We start from the raw sequence: 20313 nt of genomic DNA, 5'->3' as shown, positions 1-20313 counted from the left end.
CTACAGCAGTTAGGAAAGAAAGGAAATAGTTGCTTCCCTAAGAAATGAGGGCTTTTGAGTTTTTTGTGGTGTCTGCAGCTTCAGTAAGTGCTAGCATGGTCACTAGTATTTGGAGAAGTATAAATAAGTTTTATAAAAACCAGAATCTACAAATGTGCACTTGCAAAGTCTCTTTTCATCTCTGCCAGTTAACTCATTCCCAAGAGAAGGCAAAACTCTTTTCTTCCAAGGGGTCAAATATTGTTTTCACTCATTCTGTTGACATTTCAAAGAGAACAAGAGTTGCATGTGTGTGTTCAGGGCTGCACATGATTTATGGTTAAATACAACAAGTACCCCTTTCCTTATTGTATTTTGTTTCTCTTTCTTACACGCAAGTATGAGTGAGAAGCTCTGCCAAATAATTCACAAATTTATCCAAGTTACCAATGCTGTATGAAATGGCATAATATATAGTAGGTCATGTTTCCAGTTCCTCTCTCTATTACTAGATTTTAATGCAATTTGTAAAAACAAAAAATAAATTAAAAAAAGAAACAAAATGTTTTAATCACTGTTAAAGCAGTGATCCTTTGTAAACTAGTAAAAATATTAGTGCAAAAAAGGATGAAACACACTTGCTTTGCAAATTAAGAATGCAGAGATCTAAAGCAGTCTGATTTGTTCTTTGAAAATGGATATGAGAGTTAATTCAAACACAGTATTAATAGATTTGTACGAGTGCACATAAGGCCAATATATTCAATGCTGTAATTTTTTTATGGTTTCATAAATAGTGCTATCACCAACATTTCAAAGAAATTTGAAAAAACCAGACCTCATATGTGGTGGCATAAATTTAGTGTATTTTATAGAACACTGTTACTCCAGATATAGCCTACGGGTTGTGACTTTTCATAAAACCTAATGAATTTCTAGATTTGTCAGCTGTTTCAACACAGATGCACTTTGCTGATCTAATGGAAACATTTTGAGCCCAGATCCAAAATATCAATAGCTTTTAGTATCGCAAATTAGTTTGGCTATTGGGTAAATGGGGATGTGGTTCTTGATAAAAAGCAGCAAGTAATTTTGTACATGTATTTTATGATAACTGCCTCTCCAATGTCTGATACTGAGGTTTTTTCTCTCTCTTTTTTTTTCTTTTCTTTTTTTGCAGAGTTTTAAGTTGAATGTTGATAGCCACTGTGCTTTAAAAGAAGCAGTGGTAGAAGAAGGACGTCAACTTCTTGAGCTTATTGTATCTCACAAATCAGGTAAATCCTTCTGAAATATTGCAAGTCTTTATGTCTCCAGACTATTAAAGAATGAAGAAGCATTGCTGTAAATTACTGCATATATTCACTTCCTTATGTATTATTAATATTTACATTATCAGATTGACCTTCAAGATTTATAAATGTTTCATATACTGCATACAATGTAGTGATACTTATAAAATGAAATACTGCCTGCAAATAGTCTGTTCATTTTATTTTGGTCTTGCTGCTCAGCTGAGTTTCAATTGAAATCACATCACTGAAAACTTCACACTGACACATTCTTTGATGTAGGTGCTATGGAAATAACATTAAGATAATGAATTAGGATTTCAAATATATATATATTTTTACATACTCTGCATGGGTAATTGCATTGGTAAAGCTTTATTTTGCCACTTAAACTAATTCTTACATTGATTTTAATATATTTATGAGGAATAGATTAAAATTAAAAAATACCTTTTTCCTGTGGTTAGGCATGTCTTTTTCTGCAGAGGCCTTAAATCGAGAGGAGGGGAGAAATATACTGATTTTCCTTTCTCTCTCCCTACCACCCCTTATATTTTTAGATGTTTGCGTGACTTGTATGATAATAAAGTTTTAATCAGCATATACTGCTAAGGAATGCCATCTTAATTTTGGCCTACTTAGCATGCTTTTCATCCAGGTGGAAGTTATCCTTTGGTCTACTGTTTTCTGATCATGTTACACATTGTGCCTCTATTGTTTCACAGCATCAGACAGATCTGCGTAATGTGAAAGCTCTAGGAAATTAGTGACTTCTATGTATAGTTCCAAAAAGGTACAGAAACCATAGCAGAGAAGGGTAGTGCATGACATCATATACTTAGAAAATAGTAATGTGTAAACTGCAGAAAATATTTACAGGAGTTGGAGGTCAGGAAAATGTATTTGGAAGATTATGAAATGTTTTGAGATAAAGACTAGATATGAGAGGGTGAGATTACCATAGCGTTCCCTACTGCATAGAAATCACAGTGTATGTTGGATTTTCCTTCTCTTAAAACTGCCAGCTGAAACATTAAGATGATGACTAAAAGAAATGTTTTGACTCTATAGCATCGTTTTGCAGTATGAACAATAGTAATGCTTGGATTTATTGCTGAGAAAATACGTTATAATTCTTGTGGCAATTATTTTTCTAAATGTCCTGCTAATTCTTTGAATAAAGAAAAAATATTTAAAGATGAAGTTGAGTTTACAGCTTTTACTTTTTTCCCCTTCATTTTGGAGAAGGACTGAAGGACATGCTGCAGATGATTGCAAGTCAATGGAAGGAACTACAGAGGCAAATCAAACGGCAACACAGCTGGATTCTTAGGGCTCTGGATATCATCAAAGCAGAGATACTGGCTACTGATGTGTCTGCAGAGAATGAGGAAGGGACTGGGAGCCCTAAGGTAAGTGGCTTGAAGTTTGCCTTATTTCCTCTTATTTCCGTCTTCTTTTGAACTAGGCACCACTGAAGTTTTCTTTCCACCCTAAGGCTTTTCATTTCTACTGGGTAAACTTTTTTTTTTTTTATAAACAAAATGAAATGCCGTACTCTGAAACAATAAAAAAAAATCTTAGAACTTTCAAGTTTTCCAGGAAGACCTGTCTCATTGTGTGTAGAGGGGCATGAGGGGGAACATAAAACATTTAGTAAACAAAACATAAAGCATCTTTAACATGAATAATCAGAATGGTTTTAAATTGTTTTGTTGCAACTATAAATCACTATAATCAGTGCAATCACTCAGCTCTGACATCCATTAGCCGCTTGGTTACAGCAAATTAACAAAGAAGAGAGAAAGTGATTCATTATCTCATTCCTGTTAATGACTATCAGATGCATTGCTTAATTAGGGGATGGCCATTGTAGTGGGAAGAAGGTCATATGCCTTTTCACAAATCTTTTTGCTCTGAGTTTAAGTCCTCCATAATAGTGCATGCATTGAATACAACAAGTGCTTTAAGAGTAAGGTACTGACACCTATCATCTTTTTGTGGATATTAATTATTAAAGAGGGCTATAGTACTTGCCAGTTGCCAAAATTAATATTTCTAAGTGCATTTCAAATACAAAACATGCTTATTCAAATTGGTGCAAGCAGTGTAGGGACACTACACACAATAGAAACTTCTGGCATAGTGTCCATGACCTTTCATTACCATCACTAGTAAGTAAAGGTGGTTGGAGGAGGGTGTGTTGAAAAGTGTTGATTTTTCCAATGCATGCTAAGCAAAGAACATGCAGCAGAGCAGCCCAATAACTCTTAACATATTGGCATGCAGCAGGCTGAAATTTATAGGAAAAATCAAGATTCCTGTTTCTAGAAATAACAGAGATGGTTGCACTGAGTAGTTTTTCAGATTTTTATGCCAGACAATTCTTTGCATCGATATGCAGTGCTTCCTAGAGAGTATTTTGTAGAGTGACTCTTGGCTAGGTTTACATCAAATGTTCTGGTGTTTTCTTACCATAATTCTACATAGCAAGAATGATCTTAGAAATGGTAGAGGAAGAGCCAAGGATAACAATGAAACAAAATACAGGAAATGACCTATATGCAGGAGACACAATTTGAACTGATATCCCTCATCACTTGCATGGTGGAAAATGCTTCTGTGCCACATAGCTCTTACTTCAGGAAGTAGGTGGTAGAGCAACACTTGGTTTCATAGTTAGGTCTGTTAAAGTAAACAGACTAGCTCAAAGTTAAGTTTCTACCCCGCAAGAATATGACCCTATACCTCTGAACAGCTTGCCTCATCCATGGCCAAAAGTTGAACTGCTTAATCAAAATTAGCACATTAAGTGTGTTCTAAAATGCAGCTTGATTTTGCTATGAAAATTATAGAACCCTAAGCTTGGAATAATTATATTCAAATATCCACTTGAAAAGGGAGAAATGGAGGCATGGCTTACGTTGCAGTATATTTTTCATATAGATAGGTGGTAGCTGCTTGCCCTGTGCTTTTTATTGTAGAGATAGGAACCTGAAGCAATGGGGTTTTTTGTGCATACAGTTAAATAAAAACACAAACAGACAAAGGAATGAGCAACCAAAATCTATTTTCAGGTTATTTCATTCATTAAATCACATCCCTATATGATTCTTCTAAGCATGGGCAATAATGCAGTCAAATACCATCTACTTCTCCATGCTGAAAGATGAACTAAAATTAAAATACAGGTGGTAATATAACTGTAGATTTCAGTTTGCATTTATTTCAAAAGCCAAAAGGAACCTGAGAAGTATAATAGGAAAACTAAAGATGATATCTAGAGGGTATTTTACTTTTTGCCTTGTTTGACAAACTACAGGAACAGTGTTGGTGTTAGAAATCTCTAAAGGAATAGGAAAAGGAGGAATTTCTAAGACTCTAAGAAACTTTTCCCTTAGGACTTTTAAAACATGTTTTCATAGTGCGTCTTTTATGCAAGCAATGGAGAGTGGAAGGGAGAGAAGGACATTCTGCACTCTAGAAATTCATCGTCAACATTTGTGTTCAAGAATTCAGATTTTGCTTATGAAATTTTTCATTTTATTGCATGTGTTTCATAGTGTTTTATAGTGATTGCTATAGAAGACTTAAGAGCTTTTAATATTTCTGATGCCTAAGCTTTTCTAGTGTATTGCATTCTCTGTATAATCTTAGAAAAACAATGACATATTTTCTTTAAGTATTACTAACACTATTATTCTGTCATTTTTATGAATAAACAAATGATGACTGTGTTCAGCTTAAATTGGAGGACATAAGGTTTTGCCTTCTTACCCCATTGAGAAGTACCTTTAAAAATAAATCTCAGAATTTCCGTGATACCTTCCAACAAGTACTGATCTAATATTATGAATAGTAAACATGACATGCAGTGTATCTGAGTTTCTTTCAGAATCTTAAGGCACATAGCTAACAGTAGGGGTTTTCTCCTGATGGAAATAGTGAATAATATTCTAAAATACCTGGCAAATAGGAGGAATGTTTGCATATATGTGTGTATCTTGTGTTTTTTCACCTTCTGGAGTTGTCTGAGACCACTTGTTTTATAACTGATCTCTTCATAATTGGGCCACTTCTCCATCAGGAAAGTCCTACTGGAACAGTATTGCTTTCAATAAACAGTAAGGAGTGGTATTGAAAAATAACATGCTGTACTTTCTTATCTAGTGGCTGTGAGTGTTACTGCCTGAATATTACCCTGATCTATTTAACTCATAGTTTGATGGAAAAGTTCATTGCTTTCTGAAGAGCTTGTAAGTCAATGGTGTAACTAATGTCCTTGAAAATGATACAAATCTTTATAGTATTTGCCCGTAGACTTTCTCCTTCATTCAAATTGTATGGAGTAGTATTCTTAGGGTCAGTTGTGAGTTCTGCTCCCAGCATGTATGTGGACAGTTAGGTCATGACTATAATTTTTGGATCTGGGTATTTTTGTTCTGCAAGTAAATGTTTTAATTAAGTTTTGGGGGTTTTGTGTAACAGTTCAGAGCATAACATCAGAACCTAAAGGCTGGCAGGTTAAAAGAATAATGGTGTACTCTAGAAATATAGATGTAGTCTGTACTTCTGGACATGTTCCTTTCCAGAATAATTGCTATATTACTGAAAAACATTTCTACTTTTCCATTTCAGCTTCAGAAAAATAAGCATGAAACTGGTTAAGGCATTGGGCCTAATGCTTAGAACATTGAAACCTCACTTAGTTGTCTCAGGTGAAAAGCACTCTTGGGAAGATTATCTTAACTCTATAATGAACTTTTCTGACAGTGGGTTAATGATAAAGCAGTAAGGATTTAAAGAATATTAGAAGAGGTAAACATATCTTCAATAAAATAAATTTAAAATCACAGAAATAGTAGATGTCTCAGGATAACAGAGTTTGAAGTGGTTAAACAAACCTCTGTATAAAGGGAAAAAGAAAACCAGTGTGAATTCCTCTTGGTATGTAATTAAGCCTCCCACACTTCCAGGATCATCTCCCACTCAGTTGTGCATAATTTTACAGTTTTTACATCCATTCTAAACAAACAGTCTTCAGTACACAGAAAATTATTTTCATGAAAAAAGTGAAAACTCGGTGAAGCTGTTTAATATCTACCACAGTCTGCAATTCTGGGAACGCTCCTTGACAGACAGTTTTATAGTGACACTGGTCTCGGACCTAGTGGGTGGACTGAACACTGCAGTCCAGAACAATTACATCCTGCTCAGTGTTTTAATATGAGGATGAATTTGTGAAATGGACAAAAAGGCAGAGCAAAGGTTGGAGAATGGTAGTTGTCCTTTCTTTATTACTTCAGACTTGTAACTTGTCCTGGACATCCAATCATGCTGCTATGACTACAACATTTAGATTAATACTTTGATGCAAAAGCAATGTACAAATTAAGTGTTTTGGCATATTTGTGATCAGTGCAAAGAAATATCGTATTTGTGAGTAGATATTTTGTTTTTTCTCAGTGTCTTTTATCAGCTCTAGATTTCTAATCTGCAGACATCAGTATGATGTATGTAGTGTAATATTAAAGCCAACACACCAGTATTTTTCTCATGTCTTCCATTATTTGAAAAAGGGAAGGTCTATTATTGGGACAGTCTTAAATATTGCCAACAGATAACAGAGCATGGTTTCAGAATCTAGTGTTTTAACTTACATAACCACTTTGAAAACTGGGTTTCTAGTGTCCCATATATGCAACTAGAGTACTGCAGATACTATCATAGTGGTCAGTGCTTTGAAGCGAAAGTGACACCCATCTACAAGAAGGGCCAGAAGGAGAATCCAGGGAACTACAGACCTGTCAGTCTGACCTTGGTGCCAGGAAGGGTTATGGAGCATATCATCTTGAGTGCCATCACGTGGCATGTTCAAGACAACCAGGTGATCAGACCCAGTCAGTATGGGTTTATGAGAGGCAGGGCCTGCTTGACTAACCTGATCTACTTCTATGACAAGGTGACCCACTTAGTGGATGAGGGATAGGGTGTGGATGTTGTCTGCCTAGACTTTAGTAAAGCCTTGGACACAGTCTCGCACAGCATTCTGCTGGAGAAACTCTCTTCTCATGGCTCGGATAGGTGTATGCTTCATGGGTAAAAAAAAATGGGCTGGATGGATAAGCCCAAAGAGTTGTGATGAATGGAGTTAAATCCAAATGGAGTCAAATCCAGCTGGTGGCCAGTCACAAGCAGTGTTCCCCAGGGCTCAGTACTGGGGCCAGTGTTGTTTAATATCTTTATCAATGATGTAGATGAGGGGATCGAGTGCACTCTCATTAAGTTTGTAGATGACACCAAGTTGCGTGGGAGTGTTGATCTACTTGAGGAAGGCTCTACAAAGGGATCTGGACAGGCTGGATCGATGGGCTGAGGCCGGTTGTATGAGATTAAATGAGGCTGAGTGCCGCGTCCTGCACTTGGGTCACAACAACCCCATGCAATGCTACAGACTTGGGGAAGAGTGGCTGGAAAGCTGCCCAGCAGAAAAGGACCTGGGGGTGTTGGTTGACAGCCAGCTGAATATAAGCCAGCAGTGTGCCGATGTGGCCAACAGGACCAATAGCATCCTGGCTTGTATCAGAAATAGTGTGGCCAGCAGGAGTGGGGAAGTGATTGTCCCCTGTACTCAGTGCTGGTGAGGCTGCACCTTGAATACTGTGTTCAGTTTTGGGCCCCTCACTACAAGAAAGACATTGAGGTGCTGGAGTGTGTCCAGAGAAGGGCAATGAAGCTGGTGAAGGGGTTGGAGCACAAGTCTTACGAGGAGCGGCTGAGGAAACTGGGATTGTTTCAGCCTGGAGAAGAGGAGGCTGAGGGGAGACCTTATCACCCTCTATAACTAACTGAAAAGAGGTTGTAGCAAGGCGGGTGTTGGTCTCTTCTTCCTGGTAATGGGTGGTAGGAGAAGAACAAATGGCCTCAAGTTGCACCAGGGGAGGTTTATACCGGATATTAGGAAAAATTTCTTCATCAAAGGGTTGTCAAGCTTTGGAACAGGCTGCCCAGGGAAGTGCTTGAGTCCCCATCCCTGGAGTTATTTGAAAGACGTGTACAAGTAGCACTTAGGGACATGATTTAGTGGTGGACTTGGCAGTGCTAGGTTAATGGTTGGACTCGGTGATCTTAAAGGTCTTTTCCCACCTAAATGATTCTATGATTCTGTGATTCTATGAAGTTATCAAATGGCACATGTAACTGGCCTTCATTCTCTTTTCCTTGAGTTAGTTGCTGCTGCCCAGGGGGGTTGTGGAGTGTCCTTCTCTGGAGATACTCAAACCCCGCCTGGATGATGTCCTGTACAACCTGCTCTAGGTGAACCTGCTTTAGCAGGAGGGTTGGACTAGATGATCTCCTGAGGTCCCTTCCAACTCTTGCGATTCTGTGATTCTGTGATTCTGTAATAGCATGCGCTAGAGGGATCATTTTACTTGGGTTACTGGAGTTTCTTAAGTCACAGGGGACTTTTAAAACTTCACACCTCAAACTGAATTTATTTATTTAACTTACAGTCTGTCTTTCTCTGTCTTCCGCATGCACAAACTCAGGATCAGACATGTATTCAATCCTGTGCCTTGTATTCTTAATATTGTGGGATAAAACATCAAGTAAATAGTCATCACTTCATCAGTAACAATTTGAAAGATAATGAAATGGAAATCAGACTTCCATCTTGACATTGTACAGACATACAGAAAGGGTATTTCATCTGGTGATACACATGCCATCCTGGTCTATGGTTATCTCATGGCTTAATCAAGTCTTTTCTGGGAAACGGAATGTAGAAGGAAAGTTGGTATTTGTGCTTTAGCAGAAGTAATTTTTTTCTCTAATGTGTCCATAATGAGCCACATTCCCATCTAGACATGAGGGAGTTTTATGCCATGAATGCAACACCTTGTAGATCAGACATTAAACTGAAGTTCCAACCACCTTTATCCAAGCTTATTTCCAGTATCAGTAATTACCATCTGCCACCTTAATTCTTTGCAGTTTCAGCTGAATGTATGAGTCTCTTCTGTTCAGAACAACTGGATAGTCTTGGGCACAGTTAAATAGTTACTACTTTTCATTGGTGAATAAAATAGCTTACAATACCTTACAAAGTATTTCTGTGCTGAAAAGTATTACAGCGAGTCAGTAGCTCACCATTCACTACTTCAAAAGATGGTAATAGGGGAAGTGATTTACTGTAATTAGAACCGAAGGTTCTGCTACGTGGCCATTGAGGCATAGTCTTAAATTGTTGAATATTTAAAATGCTGTCTGTACATAAATGGTATTATTTTGCCTAACAGCTGAATAGTTTAAAATCATTCATGTGACGTTTCAATTCTGAATCTTTTGGAACTTTGGAAGTCTTGGGTACAGATACTGTGAGCTCGCTCTCAAGTACAAACGGTGCCGTTAATTCTGCCCTACTAGGAAAAAAATGCATCTATGGTTATTTTGCTTGGCTTTATTTGTCTTATTATGTGACATTACAGTGTTCTTGATCTGTCAGCTGCTATAGTGGGGGTTTGAACCATGGATGAGTTGGTGAAATGAATAGAAAGGGTAGTGGTATTTACAAAATCCTTCTGTAAATCAATAGACACAATTTTGGTTTTGTGAGGAATAAGACTGCCTTTTAGTGTTTTTACTGGAGCACGGGAAACACAACTCAGCTCTTTTCATATTAGTTGGTATCCAAATGTAGGATCGAAAACATCCGTTAAGAATTTCCAAGCTAATAAAAACAAGCTATGTTGGTGTAACAATGAAAAGAACCTAAGCAAGAAGCAAGATGAAGGAATATTTGTGTCTTTTAGTGCAGCTAGACACTTCAAGTTCCTCAGTTTGCTAGGTTTTTATACCTTACTTTCTAAGTTACATATTTTTATGTACATCACCTAGATTGTGCACAGGCCTAGCCATCTTTATAACTAAAAGTATTTCCAGGAAGGATTTGAGAGGTGAAACCAGAATTTTACACACCATTTTGGAATGGATGAGTAAAAGGAAACAGAAAGGTCTTTCAGAATAAGTGTAGTAGCAGAAGCTGGCATCAATAAAAAGGACAACCTGAATATGGAAAATTGAATGGGACTGACAGCGAGTCTTAATTGTAGAAACAAGAAATACAGGTAAATGGCATCTACTGAGGGGTGTCAAAGATGTGATCATGAGAACTGGGCAGAAAAACTTTGTTGAAAGTACTGTACCAGACTGAGAATTAATTAGAAAATTTAGATTTGGAGAATTTTAGTATAGATAGAAAGCAAAAATAGAATTTTAGTACCTTTTAGTACCTCTCTGGTACAGGGGGTTTTATTGACAAAACCTGTGCCTTGCCAAGAAGGTGCCTCTCTTTATCATATTTTGGAGCAATATTTTCTTCAGCTAAGCAGGAGCTTTCAAAAACCCACTCAAAGCCAAAGTAGCTATGTAATCTTCTACGTACAGAATGTTTCCTTTAAGTTGCTAAGTGAATGCAATCTTAAATTGATAAATTGCATACAGAATAATATTCACAGCATACCTATTCTTCTTCATAAAACTGCTAAGATTCTTCTGGCTTGTATTTTCTATCTATCCTAGAGTAGTTGAACATGTTCTTGCTTAGTTAAAGTGCTTTAACTGAGCAAGTAATTTGGGGGTGAAAGACAGTAAATTTTTAAGCTCATAAAATTTTAATTTTAGGGTCGTTAGATCAAGGCCTTTTTCACATACACAGGCACAAGCAAACTGGACCTTAAAACCATCCTCTGGTCAGCTCTTTTACAAGGGCTTTCTCCCCACCACACCTTGAGAGAGGCAGGTGTCAGAACTAATGCTCCTTTTCCAGAGGAATAATGTTACATTCCAGCTGGCTGTTCATAAGGATTTAAACAGCTGAGATCTAGGGAACACTGTAAACATGTAAAATCATGTCCCTGGTAGCCTTCTCTGTGGACCATGCATCCCCACTGCCTTCCTCCCCATGGCTGGAAATCCATGGCTGGTGCTACTGAGAGCACCTGGGATGAATCTGACCCATTGGTTTGGGGGTAATATGTTGTGATAATTACATTTTTAAACAGCTAAGGTGCAGAATTATACAGATGTGCTTTTAAATGGATTAGGAACACTTTACCATTGCTTTTGGAAGTTGTTTTCAGCTGATAGAAGAATTTAAATGTTACGTATCTGCAAGAACTGTATTTTGAAAATGTTTCTTTTGTTTAAATATTTGTAGATTATTTTTTTTCTGAATGATTGAAAGAAAAAAACATCAGAGATGCCCAAAAAAAAGATTTAGGGCTGTTGGATATACAGTCAGCTTCCACATCACTGCGATTTACTGGAAGCTGTTTCTTCTGAGATGTTAATTTTGTGCCTTTTAATGGGCAGAAGTAACAATTTTGTGTTTAATTCAGAGCCTCCCTTCATAGAGAAAGGAATGAAGCTGAGCAGCCAGTGTTTGGACTGCAATAAGAGAAGACAAATGAATATGAGCTCCATCCTAAACCTCTTCTTTCATGTTTTATATGAGCCCTGTTAAAACCTCTAGATCACAAGTTAACTTAATACTTTGTTAGTTTTTCATGAAATTGTGTCCCTGAAGTCTTAGTTAAGCAAACCTGGGTCCCATTTTAGCTCACAGAAATTGTTTTCTCACATATCCATCAAATTCCTTGCATATTTGCTGCAATTTTTGTATGACAATACTGTTTTCATGGTATCTAAAATAATTTTAATTACCTTTAACAAGCCAAATTTCTAAAACAGTAGCAGAGCTCCTCTTTTTTTTTTCTGTTGAATCTAAAAGTAACCTTATCTCTGGTTTATTAAGCTCACTACCAAGTATAATATGTAGAGTGTCATGCTTTAAAAGTCATATTTTTGCAGCTAAATTGCATCTACTACTAAGCGCAATATTCAATCCTGTTATAAAACATAGGTAAGTTTTTAAACCAACATATATAATATTTACTGCAAAAATATGAAAAGGCATATTTTAATTGAAGATGTGAATGAGGACTCCAAGGGATCTGTCGTATTTATAGTATGTTTCTATAATTTTTACACCTTGGTGATTCTAGATACTGTATATTGATTACTTTTGGCAAGTGTAGGCTCTTTAACAGCCATCACTGTTAATAGAAACAGTTATGCTTAAACAGTTAGCAAAGAAATTATGATTTTTGACTTTAAGAATAAGGAAGGCTACTTTCTATTAAAACATAGATCAAGTTCAGTTTGAAAGATGTTTTAAATCTAAATCACTCCACTGAGAACAAGTGCAGACTGAGAACTTGATGAGAACAGATATTTAAACTGACATACACCCAAGGGGCAAATTTTATCATAATGCTATTTGAATCTTTGAACACTATTATCTGAAACTCTGAAAGTATGTTAGGCTATTGTAACTCCACATGCATAACTGGACCAACTCTGAGAAGTTTTATTTAGGCAAAAATCCCAGCTGGGTTTGGCCGGTATTTGAAAATATAAAACCATGAATGTATTTGTGCATGTATTGACATAAAAGCATTTATCTTAAGTGACTTAATCTAAATATTAACCACTCAAAGGCCTTGATTTTCTATTTTGCCAGTATCTGTTCATTCTGCTTTCTCTATCGTATTGATGCATTTTTGTTCTGTTGTTTTTAACAGAACCCATTTTCAGCAGTGAATATTGGTGGAAGGCTTCTCTTATTCACATCTTCCTGTTGTTTCACATGCTTCTCAGATTTCCAGATAAATCCACATTTACTAAGTTTTTAGTAACATGCACAAACAAATACATAGATTTGTTTTACTGGAAACTGGACATCTCACACTCTAAAGCAGAACTTTCTAGGATAGCCTGTCAGAGCTATTACTTGTCTCCTTTCCTGTGTGGGCTCAGAATCCTGTGTGCCCGTTCAAGGCCAAGTTTTTACAGAGAAACAGAGCTTTTTCCTTTATTTATTTTTTGAGCTTGAATTCAGAAGTTGGTGGAACACACTAAAATTAATTCATAAATAAGCAAGTGAAAAGAAGGAATCCTAGCTGTCTGAAAATGTCTTGGTGGAACAAGTCTGTGGTTGGCTTTATAGATAGTGATCACTAACAAAGCAAATTATTTGAAATTCAGATCTTTTCAGTTAACTTTCCTTCCTCATTTCTTATTCCTGCTCCCTTGCCCTCCCTGCCATCTGTTGCTCTTCAAAATAGTTCAGGATCTCACCAGGATCACAACTGAAATAAAATATAGAAGTGTGTGGGGAAACTTCTCACAGGGTTCACTGCCTGGTCAGACCCAGATGGAAGCGCAGTAGGCCTGAAAGCTAGTGCTCTGTAGACATTATAGCTGATTCGCCGACAAAATTGGTTCTGGTCAGCTCGAACAATAAATGTGTGTTCTACCCATCTGTGGCTTACCAGTCATCACAATGATAAATATTTTGGATTGTTCAGATCATGTGGCATGAGAGCTAGAGGCTGGGTCCACAAGGTTTTCTTCTACTTTCCCCACTAGCCTATTTTGCTTTTTCTAGCTCTGGTAGTAGCAATGTAGTATCACCTCATGCTACTCATCCTGATTACCTCTGCTAGCGCAGGCTTCAGTGGAGTGAACACAGCTCGCCTCCTGTACTGAGACATTCTTTTTTTTTGTGCCAAACTGTTCCACCATGTTTTGCTTTTAAAAAAATCATGTTTTAAAAGCTAGGCTTTCCCTTTTGATATAGTCTCCTAAAAATGCTGTACCTTAAAAATGGCAGCTTAATATTGATGTTATTGCCGATTGTCATTATTAAAGATTGTTGCTTCTGTTAATAGCATTCTATCTTTGCCATTTTATTAAAATTATATTGCTGCTCTGAAAACAAAAATGACTGCTTTATTCAATTGAAGAGTGACTGGCATGGCACTCCTCTGATGTTTAAAAAGAAATTTTACTTTCATTGTATTTGTGCATTAAATTAAGTGTTCATATCTACAGAATAAACTAACATCTTATAAATATTACTGTGTTTAATTATCAGTTCAGTATTTGAGTTTTTGCTGTTATGGTTGATGTGTAAGAGTGATTAAATGTGTAATAGAGAACAAAAGGAACATTGATGTGAATAAAGATACTGTTAGATAAAGGTAAATTTCATCTTCTGCATGTTTTTATTCTTTTTAAAGTATTTTAATTACTTTTATATTCAGTGTGATTGGGTGGCATTTCCTTTTTTTTTTTTTCAATTCAGTTCCCATTTTAGTCTTTCAGAACAACATCTTCTAGCAACAATTTAATCTGTAGAATCTTTCAGTTCTAGTCTCAGCTGTATACTTAAAGCAGCCATTCTTCACTGGGGTGGTCACAAAAGGGAAATCAGGTAAAACAATGTTTGAAGGAAAAATCTACTTGGACATCCTGCATCTGACTTGTTCTTAAATGTCTTGTGGCATAGTACATTTGGCTACACTTAAAATTTAGATTCAGAGTGATGTTACAGATTTTGCTAGTTTTTTAAGCTAATCTATTAGAAGGCAACAGAATATGATGCTGAGCATTGTGTGACCTGACTTCTTTATGCCAGGAACTTCTTTATTCTGAAAAAAATTAAACAACCTTTTCAGTAGAGCACTTGGTGAAACATAGACTTACATATTAAAAGAATGCAAGATACTTATGGTAAAAGCATTTGCAAGTTTGTATGTCAGATCTAATAACGTGTGGATAATATTTTTTTGTATTTTTTTTTTAGTATTTTGCCAGGATTTTTAATTAAGCCTTTCCTGTAATATTTCAGATGCTCCTAATTTATTGATAATTATACTTACCCAGGGTAGTGTAACTAATGTGGGAGATACAATGGGGACTGCATCACATTCAGAAATTTAGACTTGTTCCTTATACACCTGGAAGTAACTGCAGAAAAATAGGCGTGGTAGTAGTGTACTTAACCACATCCTATAGGCAGCTGTAAACATTAATGACAGTTAACCTAGGATAGCTTTAAATGTAAAATGGGATTTCTGACCAGGAGACAGGTGGTATGCCATATTCTTTTATAATCGCCCCATAGCATGCTTTATGAACCATCAGCAGGCCAGAGAGAAAGAATAGCTCATCTGGGCATGTACACTTCATTTCTTCATCCTCTTTTTCCTCTTTACAATCGTATTATAGAAAGGAGCCAGGCATTTAGCACAGAATGCCTTAATCCTTGAGTTTATGAGCCCTAAGAACATCACAAGTATGGTTGATGCTGACAGGTCACATCATCCTTTATGAAATGGAGAAAAATGGTGAGAAAGGAGAGAGAAAATTGGAAAGGAAAAGGTTCAGATCTGCTTAAGAGTTCGGCACTGTGCGTTCGGAAATACTATGACTCAAAGCCATGATATGCAACAGCAGTCTAGAATGGTGCGTTTATGATTGCTTACATTTGAGGACTGTCATTTCAGTTCAGAGGAGGGGGACAAGAAGGAGGTGACTGAGGTCAGCTTGTCTTTTCTGTCCTTGCTGTTGGTTTGGCAAATTTTCCTGGAGATTATGAGTACAAGCATTAACTTGTACAGGCTGTCCTTCCTATCTTAGGTTTGAGGTGCAAGCGTTTAGAGCATTGTATAATAACCAAGTACTACTAGAACAGCAACATATAAAGAGGAATGCAAGCAAATAGGATCCATTTCTATTTTACAAACTCTATTTGTAGTAAGATGAGAGAGACCTGAAACAGGGAATGGAAGTATATGCCCATTTTTTTTTCTAAATACGACAATTAATGGGTTAGTTTGCAAATCTGTTGCTTTTTGTTATTAACTAGTCATCAACAACAAGGTTTAAAGTTACTTTCATAGGTTTCTAATCTAATAAGATGTTTTTAAAATATGTTGTTTACCTGTTGGGCAGGAAGTGTATTAAGGAAATAAATAGAATATATTTAAGTTCATGTTTTTGCTAGTTCATTCATTTGGGCCTTGATTCTTACTCTTTAGTATAGATATTGTATGAAGCATCCATATTTATCTCAGTGGACTTATTCCCGACATGTATTGCTACAAAGACTTTTGTTTGTAGAGTATCAGCTAATTAAAATAAATCTAAAACTGAACATGAAAAATGTTGATTTCCTATTCAGTGAATTCTAGCAATATTATAATAAGTTTGTTTTTAATTCTTGAAAAACATATTAAAATTCACTTTTCTCCCATTTACGTAATGTGTATAACTAAACTTCCTTCCTACTGTGAGACAGTTTCATTTATTGTTATTTGTAAACAGCTTAGTAAAGATGCATAGTGGATTGGTCTAGAAACTCCTTGAACAGTTTCTTTTGAAATAACACTACATACGTTAAGCTCAATTACACATCCAAACAGCCACAGCACACTTTTGGTAATTTATTCATTGATTTAACATAGTACCCAGAAGAGTCATGCCTGCTGTCAATTTTGTAATATATTATGTTTTAAATATACTCATGCTCACCCATGCACGCCATTAAGGTGTGCATAAACCTGTGTTTTTCTCTCTTGACAGCTATAAATGTTTGTTATTATTACACAAAACATATGTTCATGTTGTTTTTGTCTAAATTATTCTATCTGGGGCTATAAAGTTTTAATGTTATTAGTTGCCCTTAGAATTTTAATGTTTCACTGCTGTAACCTTCTTAGGATTTCTCTGCAATTAAATAGAAACTATTTCACTACAGCCTGGAAGAACAATATATTTTATACAAATAATAAAAAAAAATCCTTCTTGCTCCATTTTCTTCCAGTGTAGTAAACTCTACTTGACAAGACTCTACATACAGCAATCCTACCTGTAGTATTTCCCAGAACTGAATAGAATATTATACTTTCCTACAGTCTTCTCATTAAGAAAAAAAAATCTAGCTTAACCCGTTTAAGATAGGAGGTATGTCCTAAGTGGTTTTCTTTGAAAGCCCTCTCCCTGTTGTTCTCTGTTGTCCCTTTACTTGCTAAAGCAGCTCCATTACAGAGGAAATCTCAATCAGTGTTACAGATATACTGTGAATAAAGCTGTGGGTTTAGGAGATAGCATATTAGTGTAGGAAAATCATTTGAAGAAATGTCTCCTGTGTTGTCTTCTAAATAGCAGCAGTGTTGGCAATAGGAAAATGTATTACTTTCCCCCTTTCAGTTTTCAAGGCCTTTTTCTAAGGCAAGAGAGAAGATGGGAATTCATCCAAGACATTAAAAGATATTTACTGCTTTTAACTGAGCAAAGTGCTCATTTAGGACATTCTTTTCCGTACACTGGATTAAGGCATTATATGGACCTTTTTTCATGTATTTTATGCCAAAATACCCTCTCATAGAGCTAGTAATGTATAACAGTGCCATGCAGATTTTAAATATCTGACTTTTATTATCTTATTTCTAAGTATAGCACAGTGGTGTTTCTACTAGATACATCAGGTTTTGTTCCGCAATCTGACTATAGCTCCCTTCATGTGTGGAGGAGCAAGAGGGAGCAACAGTGATCAGAACATTCAAAATAAACTGATTAGAATATGCTTGCTCTCTTAAATTGATTAAGCAAGATTTCTTTTAGGGGAAAAAAAAGGTTATTTCTAACTGAATTTGTGCAAAATGCTTGAGAGACTTCAACATGAGCATTTGAATTAGAAGGTGCTTCATGAATTAAAAACCTGAAATCAAAATAACCTGCCTGACATCTTTAAGAAAGGTATGAGGAAGAGGACATAGTTAATGGCATTAGTGGCTACTACTGCTTGGTATTTCTGAAGCACAGAATACATAAACTTCAGAATGTCTTTTGAAAAAAAGGTATTTTTTACATTTTACAGAAAAAGAAACTGAGGCAGGGGGGTGGCAGGGAGAGTTGTTAGGCCAGCTGGAACTAGAAATCAGGAGTTTTGTCTTCCACCCTTGTGTTGAGATCACTGAACCAGAAATTCTCACACTTCTGCAGTAACGAAGATCCTTTAACATGTAATGCTTCCAGGAATCTGCCAAAAAGATTTCTTTCTGTATGAACATTAATTCTGTCCACTCAAATTTAATTTGTCTCCCCTGCTTTGCTTTCCTTGCTGCTCTTCATTTGTTTTTTTCATTTACTTTTTCCTTTCACTTCCTTTATGCTCCTGAATCTTTCTGTCTTCTTTTGATTATTTTTTCTTTTTTTCCTCCTTTTGTCCACATGCTGTTAGAGAATTGTGTCTTTTCATCCCCAACAATATTTCTTTTTTTGTTCCTTGTTTTCCCTAGGTATCTCAAACCTGCCCTCAGAACTGCTCTGTCTTACAGGGCTGCAGTTGCTGCTCACAAACAGTGTTTCATAGCACCCTAATTTTCAAGATTTTAATTATATCTGAAGCTTTGCCAATTACGTGGTGAACTTCTGCATTGGAAAGAATAAGACCACAGCCTCCTATCCTCAGAACTGAAAAGCCTATAATAGAAAAAAATGTACCATTTGTTGAAGAATAGAGATAACAGGGAAAAAGCAGTGTGTCAAGGTACTTGGTTAAACAATAATCTCTTACAGAGCACTCATTACTGCTAAATAATTGACTGTGTTGGGAGAAAGGTTTCTATGTGAAGAGAGGTTCAAGAAGGTCAGTTATCTAGTGGTAATGACCGTAGCGGTCATTAGAGGGTATTAATGCTATTAAGAACAGAACTTTAACTTTTTATTGAAGTTTTTATTTAAATTATATTAACTTTGATTCAACTTTTAATTGAGGTGCAACCATCCAAATTCTATAGTCAGGAACCAAGAAGTAATGAACATAAAATTACATGTTCTTCTGATAGGCTGATGGGTCTTTAATATATTATAATTTCAAGAGTCTCTACAGAGCAGTTATTAGTATAAAACTATTCAGAGGTATTCTATTAGAATTAGGGTTGGGTGACTGATTCAGGAACAAATCCTGGCTTGACCTGTAGCAAATGCAGATGGTATATTTTCTGAGTCAAAAAGAACTTCTTTTCATAAATACAATTGCGTGCGATCTCAAAACACTTGCTAAATTAAAGAAAAAATCCTTTGATGGCTGAAATGATCTGTCTTATAAACCTGATGCATGGTGGCAGCAGCACTGAATTTATTCTCAGTTGAGCTTGTAGTTCCATACCAAGTTCAGTAGTTGTTGTATAGGGACAGTATTAGTGTTGTTCATCCAGCCACAACAAGAACGAGCGCCAGGGGTATGTCTGGGGCTCACAGGAACCTGAAATGTGAGTTACTATGTGGAAGGCCTGAGCTAATACAGCAGTAGCCCTCCTGCTCCATCTTTCTGTGTTGTCTTTTTCTCTAGGGCATTTCGGGAATAGGTTGCTGAGTTAGTCTAAAGCACTGGAGGGATGGAGAAGAGGTATGAAACTGTAAAAAGAACTCTCAAGGGACCAGAGGAATAGCGCATGCCATGCCACCTTCTAGTCTTCTTGCAAGAGAAATTTTTGTCCTTGCCTTTCTAACCTGAGGACATAGTGACATGCTTTAAAATAACAGTAGCAAAACCAACATGTTACCAGAACAAAACGCTGAACGCTCTTTCACTCATACGGGGGAATGATGAGCAAAAGAATGGCTGATGTATGATAGGAGTTAATCACATTGCCAAGTGCATGCCTGGGCAGGTGCTAAGAGACTTTAGTAAGACAGGAACAGTGTAGCATACAGAGGATTGCAAGCTGAACAGAATCCTCCATGCTGTCATGGCAACTTTTCAAGGTACAATTTGAGAGCCAAAAACTATATTGTGTTTATGAAAAACTGTGACATTAGAAGAGAACTAGCAGTTTTAAAAAGTAGAAAGCTTAAAGGAATCTCAGGGTGAGTTGTTTATAACAAAGGAGAACATGCTATCAAAAAGATTTTTTGCTGCTTTTATATTAATGGATCAAATAAAAATAATGTTAAACAGTAGTTATTTATTGCGTTATTATCTGACAAGGTTTTTTGCAGTGAGGAAAACCCAGTTACTAATACTATTAGTGCCAACTGACTTTACTAAAGAAAAAATATTCTGGGTTTTGATAATCTTCTGGGTGTTTCCAAAACTTACAGAATTACGTTCAATTCTCAGTTCCGT

At 36.3% G+C, this 20313-nt stretch overlaps 1 protein-coding gene across 1 annotated transcript in view; it reads left to right on the top strand.

Moving 5' to 3' along the window:
- The window catches only part of AKAP6 (A-kinase anchoring protein 6), a 227249-nt gene that overhangs the window by 82488 nt on the left and 124448 nt on the right, over positions 1-20313 (top strand). The window contains exons 5-6 of the mRNA XM_035902044.1: positions 1160-1256; positions 2520-2683. Coding sequence (XP_035757937.1) covers positions 1160-1256; positions 2520-2683 — 261 coding nt within the window. The remainder of the gene's footprint in view (positions 1-1159; positions 1257-2519; positions 2684-20313) is intronic.

The sequence above is a fragment of the Egretta garzetta genome, unplaced genomic scaffold (genome assembly GCF_000687185.1).
Source record: "Egretta garzetta isolate BGI_Z169 unplaced genomic scaffold, ASM68718v1 scaffold79, whole genome shotgun sequence".
Lineage (NCBI taxonomy): Eukaryota > Metazoa > Chordata > Aves > Pelecaniformes > Ardeidae > Egretta > Egretta garzetta.
Note: the sequence above shows the minus strand (reverse complement) of the source record. Positions and strands in the feature narration are given on the sequence as shown.